The sequence below is a fragment of the Phyllostomus discolor genome, chromosome 10, assembly GCF_004126475.2.
Source record: "Phyllostomus discolor isolate MPI-MPIP mPhyDis1 chromosome 10, mPhyDis1.pri.v3, whole genome shotgun sequence".
NCBI classification, from domain to species: Eukaryota; Metazoa; Chordata; class Mammalia; order Chiroptera; family Phyllostomidae; genus Phyllostomus; species Phyllostomus discolor.
In genome coordinates, this window is record NC_040912.2 from 94,331,605 (window position 1) to 94,343,882 (window position 12,278).

A 12,278-nucleotide genomic window follows, 5' to 3' on the forward strand; every position below is an offset into this window, starting at 1 on the left:
CCCTGCCCAGGGCTGGTGGCCAGGACTCTGCCACTGGCACAGGCACCTCAGGGCCTTGCCAGCTCCCGACCCAACGGGCCGCCCTGCTGATTAGTCAGGTAGGTCACCGCAGCCCGAGATGCTGCTGTGCCCGGGCTTCTGGTCTACCTCCGACCAGCTTCCCCGCACGCTGGGGCAATCAGCAGCCGGGAACCATCCGACGCCACCAGGGCCTGTTAACCTTGAACCTGCCGACCACCTACATACGGGACCAGAAAAATCTCCTCCAGGGAAACCAAGGACCACTCCCCTTGGCCCCGGCCCCCTGGAGGAGCCACGCCACGCCAGAGCCTCAGCACAGACGCCCCCGGGGACGCAGGCCCAGCCTCCGGAGCAGCTTCTCCAGACATGCCGGCGGGTCCCACTCTGTGGCCGTCTCCGGAGCAGCCCGCAGAGCCACCCCAGCAGAGCCCAGCTGTGCAGACGCCGGGGCTGGAAGCTGGAGGCTCCGGTGGCAGCGGCCTCCGCAACACCAAGGCCTCCCGGGGCAGGGCCCTCTGGGCGGGGCAGCAAGCATGGAGGGTCTCCTCCCCGAGCCCCACGGACGCAGGCGCCCATGGACACCGAGCTGGGCCCCGGGGACGAAAGTCCATGCTCAGCAGCCACCCCGGACAGACGAGCGAGACATGAGGCTGCAGCGCGGCCCCGAGGCCTCAGCGGCTCGGGCGGGAGAGCACAGTTGGATGCGCACTCCGTGTGGGCCTCCCAGGGGGCCTCGAGGAAAGACAGATCAGCATCCTGCCTTCTCCTGGGGGACCCCCCTTAGAGGCCCCCCAAGACTTGGCAAAGCAGCGAAGGACCCTCCGATGAGGCCGGGGAACTCGGCTCTCCAACCCGGGCAGCCGAGGCCCCGGAGCGAGGTCCACCGACAACGACCAGGAGCCAGAGAGGAAGCTGCAGGTGACAGCCCCTGGGCCTCCTCCTCCTCCTCCTCCACCTCCAGGCCTACCCATCAGGCTGCACTAGATAGTTGGTGGGGGGGGGAACAGTGCCCAGCACAGCGCCCCCACACTGCGAAGTGTGGGAAGACAGCTGCAGGACAAACAAACAGAGCTGGGGTGTCTGCAGGGATGGACATCAGCGTGTGTGGGGACCAGAATTCACAGTGCAAGCAATGGGTCTAAAATGGGGGGTGGTTTGGGGGGTTTGGGGGGGTCCGGGAACAAACAAAAGGGCTGCGACAGGAGTTCTCGGTTCTTACTTACTGACCAGTCTGTGCGTGGCACGTTTTATTTCTATAAACTATTACAAAATATTCAAAAATACAGTTTAGTAAATTTACAGCAGTTATCCTGAATTTATTATTAATGCAAAACACCCTTGTTTATCTCTGTACAAACTACAGGCTCCATCCGCGTGGGCTCATCGCTGTGTGCGCTTTTAAAAAATATCATTTTCTAATAAATTCTTTGAAGTTAAAAATAACAGAGATCTTCCAGTTTGTCCAGAAAGGAGGAGGAGGAAGAAGAGGAAGGGCAAGGGGACGCAGAAGAAGACAAAGGACGGGGAGGAGGAGGAGGGGGAGGAGGAGGAGGAGGAAGGGAACGGTGTGTGTGAGAGTGTAACAGTCTTGACTCCCGAGAACGTGGCCCAAGTGGTGACGACGACGAAGCAAAGATCACGCCAGAGGAGACGGCGGTGACGCTGGAAATTAGTTAAATTAAAAATAATATATTTTCATATTTTACACTATTTCGAAAATGAAATGTAATTCAGTTAAGTATTGATCTCTCAAAAAATCTAATTTACAATTCTGTGTATAAAAATAGACTTTGTGGGCCCCCGCGAAGCGCGTCGTGGTGTACACCGGCTGGGGGCGCGGGCGGCGGCGGCGGCGGCGGGGAGCGCCGAGCGCGGCTTTCCGGGCGGCAGGGCCCGGAACACGTAGAAAAATAGACTCTGAGCAGGTCGCTGGGCCTCACAAAATAATCTCTCCCCTGTGAGCGCAGTTCACACGACGATAATAAATTATCCGAGAAACAAACTCGTTAAGGCTCTTGAAGGTCCGGTTCATAGTATTTAAAACATCTATTCATACCCAACAAATAAATAGCCAGGAGAGGTGAAGAAAACCGTCAAAAGAATAACCAAAAAAATAAAAAGTAATAAAAAATAAACGAACTAAACGCGATGCCAGAACTTCCCCGGGGCCTTGGTTTCCTTATAGTCTACTTTGGGCTGTCCTACTTTATTATTATTATTATTATTATTAATTATTATTATAATTAACGTCTCATTCCGTGCGCTTTTTCCGTGTGTCTTTTTGCTGTATCTTGCTGTTGCCCACCCCCCGCCCCCCACCCCGCGCTCCCCGCCCGCCCCGTCCCCGGCCTTCAGCTGGACTTGACCGCCATGCCCAGCGGGTGGAGGGCCTCGCTGTCCAACAGCCAGGTGCCTATTTGGTAGAGCAGCTGAGAGTACCAGTGGACGCCCGACGCGTCCGCCGGCCCTGGAGCGCCCGGCGCGGGCTGGGGGGCGCGGCCGCCGCCCCCGTCCCCGCCGCGGTCCGTGCGCGCGGGCGCCAGCGCGGCCAGCAGCGCGTGCGCCAGGCGGAAGGGCGCGAAGGCCCGGTGCGCCCAGCTGTGCTCCTCGATGACCGCGTAGCACGACGCCAGCACCCGGTTGATGAGGATGGTGCCCTGCGCCGTGAGCGGCGCGTACGCGCCCGTGGCCTCCTCGCGCAGGGTCACGCTGTGCACGGCGGCCGGCAGCAGCCGGCGGTCCCCGCCGCGCTCGGCCACCACGTACACGCGCTGTCCGGGCCGCACGCGGCTGGCGAAGAGCGCCCGGCGCCCCGGCGCGCCCCCCGGCGGCCGCCCCGCGCCCGAGTCGTTGTGCGGCGCCACGAAGAGCAGGTGCGCGGCGGTGAGCAGCAGGCGCTCGCGCGGCTCCCGCGTCTCGATCACGTAGAAAAGCTTCTTGGCGCCGGCGTCGCGGTCCAGGAAAGCGAGGAAGTCGCTGTAGAGCAGCCGGCCCTGGTCGTCGGCCGCCAGCACGCGGTCCCCGGGGCGCAGGTCCTTCACCAGCTTGGTGCCGCCCTGCTCCAGGTGCACCGTGGCCGAGCCCGGGAAGCAGCCGCCCGACTTGGCCGCCACTGAGTTCTCTGCGGGGAGGAGGGAAGAAGAGCGGACAGGGCGGTGAGTCCCGAGGCGGAGGCGCGTGTGGGCCGCGGCGCGCGCTCGGCCTGCCGCGCGCCCAGGCGGGGACGCGCGCAGCTCCGGGGAAGAGTCGGGGGACGGTCGGCCGAGGACCTCCCTCCCGGAGCCCCGCCGCCTGGGCGACAAACTTCACACGCAGACACATTCCTTCACGACTCTTTCAGGGTCGGGCGGGCGGTGGTAAAGGCTGGCCGGCCCCACTCCTTCCTCCCACCCCACCCCCCGCTCAGCACACACCCAACGTCGCCGCGAATTCACAAGGTATTTGCTCTCCACTTGGATTCCTCGGGAAGCCTCCTTGAGCTCACCCGGGCGCCTTCCCGCCCGCTCCCCACCCCACCCCCCGCTCCCTACCCCCACCGCGCTCCCGCACCCGGCCGCGCCGCGGGGACCCCTCGCCCGCCTGCCCCCAGCGCCCAGCCAGGGGGCCTCTGGGGTCGGTGTTTTGGGGGCCGGGGGCGGGGGTGAAAACAGCTGCAGCAGTTGCAGCAACTGGACAAACATTCCAGAGAACCGGCCGAGGTGTGAGAACCCGGGGCTTGTGTGGGTTGTCCCGTTAAAACCCAACAGAGGGCCCCGCGCACTGCGGTTGCGGCGGCGGCGGCGCTGGAAGGGAGACGCTCTCGGAAGAGGGGGCACTTCCACGTCTCCCCTCGCCGTTGGGGCTCCCGGCCGCCCCCTCCCTATTTGCTCAGGTGCACCGCCTCCCCGCCCCCCGGCGTTCACACGCGGGCTCTCCAGAAGCCCGGGCCTCGCCAGCACTATTTGCACAGCCAGGCCCCTCTTCCAGGCTCTCAAGATGTGTATTTGAATTTTAAATGGCGGGACCTGCTAGAGCGCTGGAAGCCGCCGGGTTCTCAAGGCCCCTTGACGACGCGCTTTCTCGAGCCCTCGGTGGCTCTCTGTCCCGAGGACAATGATCGGAGCGGGCGGCGCGCGGGGGGCCGGGAGGAGGGGCGCGGAGGCCCCAGTCTTCTTTGCATTCCAATCTCTGGGATCAGGCTTTTTGCAAATAGAGATCGCGAGAAAGAATCTTCCTGCTGGAATTACAGAGGGTTTTTAATCTTCTCATCGGTTTCTCCGGCATGAAGTGCGGGCCTGGCCACGGGAGGCCCGCCGGAGCCCCCCGGAATGCGGCCCTGGACGCAGACGAGCCCGAGTCGTCGAGTCGCACGACCCTGCTTGACACGCAGCGCGCCGCGCCCCGGCCCGTGTGCGCGGAATGCCAATGAGCGGCTCTGCGCGGCCGGGGTCTGCTCCGCGGCAGGGTCCTGGGGCCGGATTACCGCTGCTCATTTGCGAAGAGACCTCTAGGGACCCCACCCCGCCAGGGGCGCCCCCTCTGGGGGGACCCCGCGAACAGGGGTGGCCCCAGGGGGACCGCGCGCGCGCACCCGCGCGCTGGAGCAGAGTCGCGAGGTGCCGGGCAGGGCGCGCCCAGTCCTGGGGCAGGGGTGCGGGGCCGGGGGAAGCGAGAAGCCCGTCCCTGGCAGAGACGCGCGAAGCGGGGGCGCCTCCTCCCCTTCCTCCAAGACTGGGACCCTTCCCCACCGTCCCCCACGCTCCTTTCTTTCACTGTTGTGTAAGGAAGCCACTATTTCCTTCATCTACGAAGCGTGTGTCTTGACACTTTAAAAAGTGTGTTTCTACTCACATCTGCTACTAAAACCCAGTTTCGAAGACCAACAGGCAGGACCGGGGAGGGGGGTGGGGAAGACGCGGTTCCTCCGGAATTCAGCGCGAACTGTTTTGCTAAATGCGCCAACTTATGCTGAGACCGAGACGTGGCACAAACAGTCGCCAAGCTGAGATATTCGCGCGCGTGGGCGTAAAGCCTTCCTTTCAGAGCGATTCCTCGCCAGCGGCCGCGTGCGGCGTTGCAGGCCCGGGGGAAGTGGCGCGCGGGTGCGCGCGCGCGCGCGCGCTGGGATGGCCTGGCCGCAGCTGCAGCCTCCGCTTCCCCGGCCCTGCCTGCGGGCGGCGGGCCGGCCCAGCTGGCTCCTAACGAGCCGGGCAGGGCTTCTGGGCTTGCGGCGTCCAGATGTTGGAAGTGGCGACTGCTGGGTTTATTGCCTCCCACCAGGCCTCTCCCCAAAGGCTTAGCCAGCGAGTTAAGTGAGTTTAGAATCCACAGGCGCGCATGGGGAGGGGCAAGGCCGAGGGGCTTAGGCCTGGACGGAACCTCCTGTTCTGGGACAGGCAGGGGGGCTGGTGGCCGTCGCTCCTTCGGCCCTGAATGAGAGGGAGGCCCAGGCCAGACCTGGCTGACCACTCGGGGCTGCGGTCTCGCACCAGGACAGCGCTCCCCCTTTCTTCCCTGTGTCCACCACTTGCAGCGGGGCTCCGGAAACGGGGGTCGGGGGTGGGGATGGCCCAGGAGGCCGCACGCCCTGGGCACCGGGGCTCAGAGGGCCTCAGGCCTCTCCGGCCTTCAGGGCCCAGGGCCGTTCCTGGCCAGGGACGAGCCTCACAGGGTGTGTGGCCGCCAGAAAGCACCGTCCCCATCCTCACCCACCTCCCTCCCTGCCCTGGCCTGCAGCCCCCTCCCCGTGTTTTGGCTTTGCTTTCAGTCGGGCCAAGGGGCACGCAGGGGCCACCTCGTGGGCGTGCCTCGGACCCAGGTGGGGGGGGCCGCGGGCAGGCCCCCGGCACTCACCTGCTTTCACGGAGCAGTGGATGTGGGCCTTGGACTCGTAGTACACCCAGTCGAAGCCGGCCTCCACCGCCAGGCGCGCCAGCATGCCGTACTTGCTGCGGTCGCGGTCGGACGTGGTGATGTCCACGGCGCGGCCCTCGTAGTGCAGCGACTCCTCCGAGTGGTGGCCGTCCTCGTCCCAGCCCTCGGTCACCCGCAGCTTCACGCCGGGCCACTGGTTCATCACCGAGATGGCCAGGGCGTTCAGCTTGTCCTTGCACCTCTGCGGGGTGGAGAGGAGAGGAGGGTGGGGACCTCGGCACCCGCCCACACCGAGTCTCCCCGGGGGCAGGGGCCGGCGGAGGGAGAGGGGGGAGGACGGGGCCCGGAAGGGGCCCAGTCGGCTCAGAGGAGGTGGCCTTGGGCCTTGGGCCTCGGGTGGGGGGGGGGTGTCCTTGCAGGAGGAGCAGCTCCTCAGAGGCGGGAACCCAGGGCCGGTCTCCCAGGCCCCACCCCGCAGAGCTCCCACCCGGGCCTGGGGCGCCGAGGAGACTTTTCGGAAACAAGCGAACTCTGTGTGTGTGTGTGTGTGAGTGTGAGTGTGTGTGAGTGTGTGTGTGGACACAGGCTGCAGAACCCACCTGGGGCACCTTCGGCCATGCCTCCCTCCCTCTGCAGAGTGCCCCCCACCACACCCCCAGCCCTGGCTCCGGCCCCCTTTCCCTGCACCTGTGCGGGGCTCCGCCCTTCTCCCTGGGCGCACTCCCTCCTCCCCAGGAGGCCAGAGAGAGGCCCAGGGTGCGACTCCGCAGGGACCGAGCAAAACACGCCGTGCTTCTCAAAGAGCTAAAAGCCCGGCCTTATCGGCGGACCCTCCCCCCCGCCCCGCGCCTATCTGAGGTGAGAATGGAGCCCAAGGTGGGGAAGGCGGTGGGGAGCTGATAGCCGGGCGGGAGGGGCGGGGAGCGGCCGCGGGAAAGGCCCGGCGGCGGGGCGAGTCACGACCCTCCGCGCGGGCCCCGGGCGCACCACAAACACCCTTTATCTGGGCGGCCGCATTCCTCGCCCGCGGAACTCCTTCTGCCGGCGCTTCTGGGCTGCTCTGATTGTGTCTCTTGTTTTCCTTAACCTGTTCCCTTCCCCCTCTTGTTTTCTCGGCCCGGCGCGGAGGCGCAGAATGGTGTCCGGCCAGTTTGAAGAGCAAACTTCAGAGGGGGCGGGGGGCGGGGGGCGGGGGAGGGAGGGGGTGGGGCGGGAGGGTGGGGGATGGGGAGCCAGCAGAAAGGCCTGCGGCCTGGGAGCCCCTCGCCTGGGGGAGTCTCCTTCGGGACGCCGCCCTTCACCTCCCCCCACAACACACACCCGCAGGGGAGCTGCCTGGGGCACGCACACCGCGGCGGCGCGCGGAGCTGGGGTCTGCGGACGAACGCGCGTCCCGGCGAGGGAGCATGGAAAACAGCTGAGTCCAGTGTGTGCTCGTGGGCTCCCCGCCCCCCCCCCCGCCAGAACTCTCTGGACGCCTATCCTGATTAGGGGTGCGGGACCTCAAAGAGGGGGCAGTGAGAGCGTTCTGAGGGGGCATCCCCTGGAGAGGTCCGCTCGAGGGGAGGGGGCGACAGTTTCAAGGTGAGGTCTGCAGAGGGCAGCGCTGGCCTCCCGCGGGCGGCGGGCGCTGGGCTGGAGAGGCGGGCGCATCCAGGACCTTGATAACCGCGTGGGGGGGGGGGGCTCATTTCCGAAAGAGTGGAGGGGGGCGCCCAGGCAGGAGGGGACGGGACGGACTGCGCCGGAGGAAAAGCTCTGTGGACGGGGCAGCAATAAAACCCAGTGATACGGTTGTAGAGTTAAACACCCAACAAGTGGGGGAGGGGCGGCCGGGGTAACAGGTCAGCGCTGGCAGCTCTCTGGGCCTGACAGTCCTTTGCTTAAAAAAAAGAAAAAGAAAAGGAAAAAGAAAAGAAAAAGTCGGAAGGGCAGAGTTTGAGTGAGGTCATCTTGAAGGCTGAACGCGTTTTACATGAAAATCAATCAGTAAACCAGGGTCAGTGCAGAGCCGGGATGTGGAGCCGGCGGCGCAGGCGCACAGCGCCGACACGCACACTCCCGGACTCCCGCGCCCCCATCCCACCGCAGCGGCGGTCTCCCGGGGGCGCTTGGAGCTCTCCGCGGCGACTCCCGCAGCGGCGGGCGCGGGGAGGGCGGGGCGGGGAGGACACGCGACCACCCCCACGTCCCGAGCTGCGCCGCTTGGGCCAGAGGTGGACGACCCGGGCGAGGACGCAGGCCGAGGCAGGCCCGAGTCCGCGCCCCGCGCCTCCGCGCCCTCCCCGGCGCCCCCCCGGCGCGGCCTGGGCGGGCGGCGGCGAGCACGCGCTGCGCCGGAGCGGGCCATCAGTTCACTGGGTCGTGTGCCGCGAATCAAGCCCGACTCTGTGCAGCCACCGTGAAGCCCGGCGGGGCCGCTCGGCCGCTTTGTGTCGCGGAAGCCGAGCGGCTCCCCACGCCTGAGCTCCCGCCGCCTCCCCCGTCTGCGCAGACCCTGGGCGCCCAGCGCCCGAGAGGGAGAGGGCGAGGGACCGGCACTGCCCGTGGCCCGAGGGCTTCCCCAGCGCGGAGGAGGGGCGCTTCGACTTCAAAAGAGACCCCCCCCCCCAGTCCCTACCCACACTCCCCCCAGCTCCTTCCCCACTCCGGAAAACCAGACCCCTCCCGTCAAAACAGGAAAACACTCCTTAAACCCACACCTGAGCGCGGTGCCCCGGGGCTGCCACGCACCCAGAAATCGACTCATCGTGGCGTCTCAGGCCGATGCCCTCGCGGCCCCCCGGCCCCTGCGAGTCCCCGGCCGCCGGCACCGGGCCGCGCACCCGCGGCCTGCGGGGACAGGGCGTCTGTCTGCGCTCCCCCCGCGCGGAGTTAATATTAACCAGCAGCTCCTGCGTTCCAGAGCCGCTCTCAAAGTTCCACTGGGGACGATCTTGCCATGGTTGAGGGACTCGGGCCGCAGTCACGTTGGAGAGACGGAGGCGCACGGAGCCGCGGAGGGACGGCGAGACAGGGGAGGAGGGACTCGCACCTGAGCCCGGAGTCCAGGTGGCTGCCCTAACTGAGGGGCCAGCGGGCGCGTGGGTCCCCGGAGGAGCCCTAACATCCTCTGGCCTGGGGGGCGGTCCCCGCTTCACCCCTTCACCCCAGCCCTGCCCCTCAGCACCCGCGGCCTCCCCTGCTCCCCCATCACTGCCCCGCCCCCCCACTCGTAGGATCAGAGGAGAAGGAAGCCCAGGACGGGATAAACCAAGGGCACCTTCCAGGCCGCCCCCTCGCCACCCACGATTTTGAGGGACATTGCGGGGGTCTGCGACCCCAACCGGGCCTGGCTCTCCCCACCCACCCCCACGGTGGCTGCCCCTCCCCCGTCCTTTTGTCCCGGGAACGGGAAGAGCCACTGCCCAAGGAAAAAAAGTATTTGTTTTCGTTTCTTCGTCTGAGGGAAGTTGACAGAAGGTCAGAAGTTCAAATGCTGCCCGCGCACGCGGCGGCGGCGAGAGTGGCGCGGTGCGGGGCGCTGGGCCGCGGGTCCCCCGCGGGGCACTCAGGCCCCGGAGGAACCTGCGCCGCGCCCTGGCACCGGCCTCCGCGCCCGCGCGCAGCGACCTGGGCCGTCGGGGCCCTGCTCCGATCCGGGGCCGACCGGCGCAGGGCGCGTGGAGGGGCGGCCGCAGTCCGCCCTGTGCGCTGAAACCCGAGCCGCGGGATCGATCGGCCCGCAGTAAGTGGAGCCGAATGCGTCTGCCTGGGCGCGCGGCTCCGCGCTCGCAGCCCCGCGGCCAGGCCCGGGCCCGGCTCCGGCGTCGGCACTCCGCACTCCGGGGGGTGGATGCTGACCCCTCCCGGTCGGCGACCTCTGGTGTCCCCGCCCCCCGCCTGCTCCAGCCTCTCCTTCCTGCTCCCCGTCTCCGAGGGACCCCGGGAAGGCCCCCTCCCTCCCGGGGGAGCAGGGTGGCCCGGGGTCGGGGCCCGGGACAGCTGGAGGACTGCCCGCCGGAGGCGACGGGCGCGCGCTGTGCGTCGGAGGCCTGCGCAAAGTTAACCGCGGCTCGCGCCGCTCTGGGCACCGGCGCGCGCGCCGCCACACTCGAGGTCCAGATTTAAGGTGGTCGGGCCAGATGAGAGAGGGAGAGCGCAAGGGCGAAGGGCCCTCTCCTCTGCTGCCCTCCTCACCCCTCCTCCCCCGGCTCCCCGGCTGCCTGCCCTTGTCCTGGCTGAGCTCCGCAGCCAGGCCGGGCTCAGGCTGGGCGCAGAGGGCCCGGAGGTGGCGTCTCGGTCCCGCCACCCCCACCGCTTCGGCCCTCGCGCCCCTTCAGCGCCGCTCCATCAGCCGCGCTGCCGCGGTGCGCTCCTAGTCCTAAAGGTAGGACTTGAATATTTTAATAGGGCAATAAAAAGGATGTTGACCTATATTCGCCAGGAAATCCATTTCTAGCTTCAGCCCTACGTGCGCGGAGTTTCAGACAACCCACCCTGGGCCGGGAGACTGGCAGCCCGCGGTCTCCAGCGGCGGCGGGGAGGGAGCGCGGCGCGCGGTTGCTGTGGTTCCTCGCTGCAGCCCCCTCCCTGGTCCCCAGGCGAGCAGGTGGAAAGCTGGACCGCTGCGACGCCAGTAAGTTCCAAGTCCCTCCCCTCAGGTACCAGGCGGGGAGCAGGAAAGCGCATCCTTAAAGAAATATCGATACATTCGCCCTGATGGGCACCAGTGCCGCCGCCGCGGGGTCGCAGCAGGGCGGTGTGACACGGCCAGGGACCAGCCCCCAGCCTCTGGAGCCCTGTGGTCGGAGCGGCCGCCGGGCTCTTCCCGGGGAGGGCCTCCGGTGGGGCGCGGTGGCAGGTGGGGGGTGGGGGGTGGGAAAGCTCAACGCAGAGGAGGGAACCCGGGAGCCCAGGCGTCTGATGCCAGAAGCTACCTCTGTCCGGGGACCTGCGCGCCCGTCCTTGTTTATAGGAGGTTTCTTCCCCTTCCCTCCACGTCCGCCGCAAACTTGGGAAGGACAGACGCACGCCCCCGCCCCCCCCCCCACCCCGGTGAAGGTCTCCCCCGGCGACCAGCCAGCGCCGAGGCAGGGCGCGAAGGCCACCCCCGCCGGAGCGACCAAATCAGGGCCGTCCTCGGACCGCGTCTCGGGGGGCCTCCCCGCCCCTACCCTGAACTTCTGCGGCTGGACCGTTCACCTGCACTCGCTGCAAGGGGAGGGAGGGGTGGCTGGCGGGCAGGTGGGTGGGGAAGGCCGGGGCGAAGTCGCGGAGCGATCCGCCCGCAGAGCACGCACGCCGCGTCTGGAGCAGCCCGGCCGGCGCCCCGGAGCCCCCTCGCTCGCCCCCGGCTCCCCGCTCCCCGCCCGGTGCCCGGCTTCTACCTGAGTCATCAGCCGGTCGGCTCCGGTGTTCTCCTCATCCTTAAATATTATGTCGGGGTTGTAATTGGGGGTGAGCTCCTTAAACCGCTCCGAGTTCCGCGAGATCTTGCCCTCGTAGCGTCCGCTGGCTCCCAGGGTCTTCTCGGCCACGTTGGGGATGAACTGCTTGTAGGCTAAGGGGGTCAGCTTCTTGGGGTGCCGCCTCTTCCCGAAGCCCCGGCCGGGTCCGCACGCCAGCGCCGGGCACAGCAGCAGGGAGGAGACCAGCGCGGCCAGCAGGCACCTCCCCACCAGCGGCATCGCGTCCCTGGACACCGGCGGCTCCCCCGCCGTCCCCGCGCGGGTCCGTGCGCGCGGGTGCGCGGGCGGCTGGGTGTGCGCTCCCCCTGCCTGGCCGGGCGGCCGGCTGGCTGGCTGGCTGGCTCCCTCGCTCCCTCGCTCGCTCGCTCGCTCGCCCGCCCGCCGCCGCCGCCGCCGCCTGGCTCTTTCTCTTTCTATAGAACCCTGCCCGCCGCCGCCGCCGGCGCGGGGGACTCGCGGCCGATCCCCACCCAGACGGGGGCTGGAGCGGCAGGCTGCTGCTGGTGGCCGATAACGCCGCACATCGGAGTTGGGGCGGGAGGCGGCAATCAGAGACAAAAAGCGTCTGATTTTCAATGGTAGCGAGCCGGGGGAGCGTGTGTGCGGGGCCTGCCTTCAGTACTATATTATAGCTGGCAGGGGCGTATCTGATTGGCCGCGGCAACGCAAGCTTCTTTCTCTTCTGATGTTAACCCTAAAAAAGACTAGAATTTTTTTCCTGTGGCTGCCGGGGCTTTATTTTCACCTGAAGGCTTCGAGTTAAAAGGCAGGGGGGAAAGCCGCCTCTTCCAAAGACGGGGGTGGGCGTGGGGGAGGCGGCTGCCGAGTGGACTGCCAGCTAGCACCCCACTTTCTGCGGGTCTCTTGTCCCCCCTTCCCCGCCTCCAGAGTGGTAGGTGCTTCAGTGAAAAGCAACCGAAGTTTTCAAGGGCCAGCCTAGATGCACCCCCCCCC

The 12,278-nt window shown here is 67.2% G+C and overlaps 1 protein-coding gene across 1 annotated transcript; it reads right to left on the reverse strand.

The window, feature by feature from the left end:
- Window positions 1–1,885: 1,885 nt before the first annotated feature.
- SHH (sonic hedgehog signaling molecule) lies at window positions 1,886–11,632 on the reverse strand. The gene is made up of 3 exons (XM_028525845.2): window positions 11,244–11,632; window positions 5,854–6,115; window positions 1,886–3,142 (listed from the first exon to the last, which is right to left on the reverse strand). The coding sequence occupies exons 1-3, from the start codon at window positions 11,541–11,543 to the stop codon at window positions 2,373–2,375; spliced, it is 1,332 nt and encodes a 443-aa protein (XP_028381646.1). The 5' UTR covers window positions 11,544–11,632; the 3' UTR covers window positions 1,886–2,372.
- Between the last annotated feature and the right edge of the window lie 646 nt (window positions 11,633–12,278).

What these genes read in the sequence shown, in the direction of transcription:
- SHH (XM_028525845.2), bottom strand. Translation starts at nt 11,543, where the DNA reads ATGCCGCTGGTGGGGAGGTGCCTGCTGGCCGCGCTGGTCTCCTCCCTG. An exon ending in CCGACCGGCTGATGACTCAG is followed by an intron (nt 6,116 to 11,243) that starts GTAGAAGCCGGG and finishes TCCACCCCGCAG; the next exon opens with AGGTGCAAGGACAAGCTGAA. An exon ending in CCACTGCTCCGTGAAAGCAG is followed by an intron (nt 3,143 to 5,853) that starts GTGAGTGCCGGG and finishes TCCTCCCCGCAG; the next exon opens with AGAACTCAGTGGCGGCCAAG.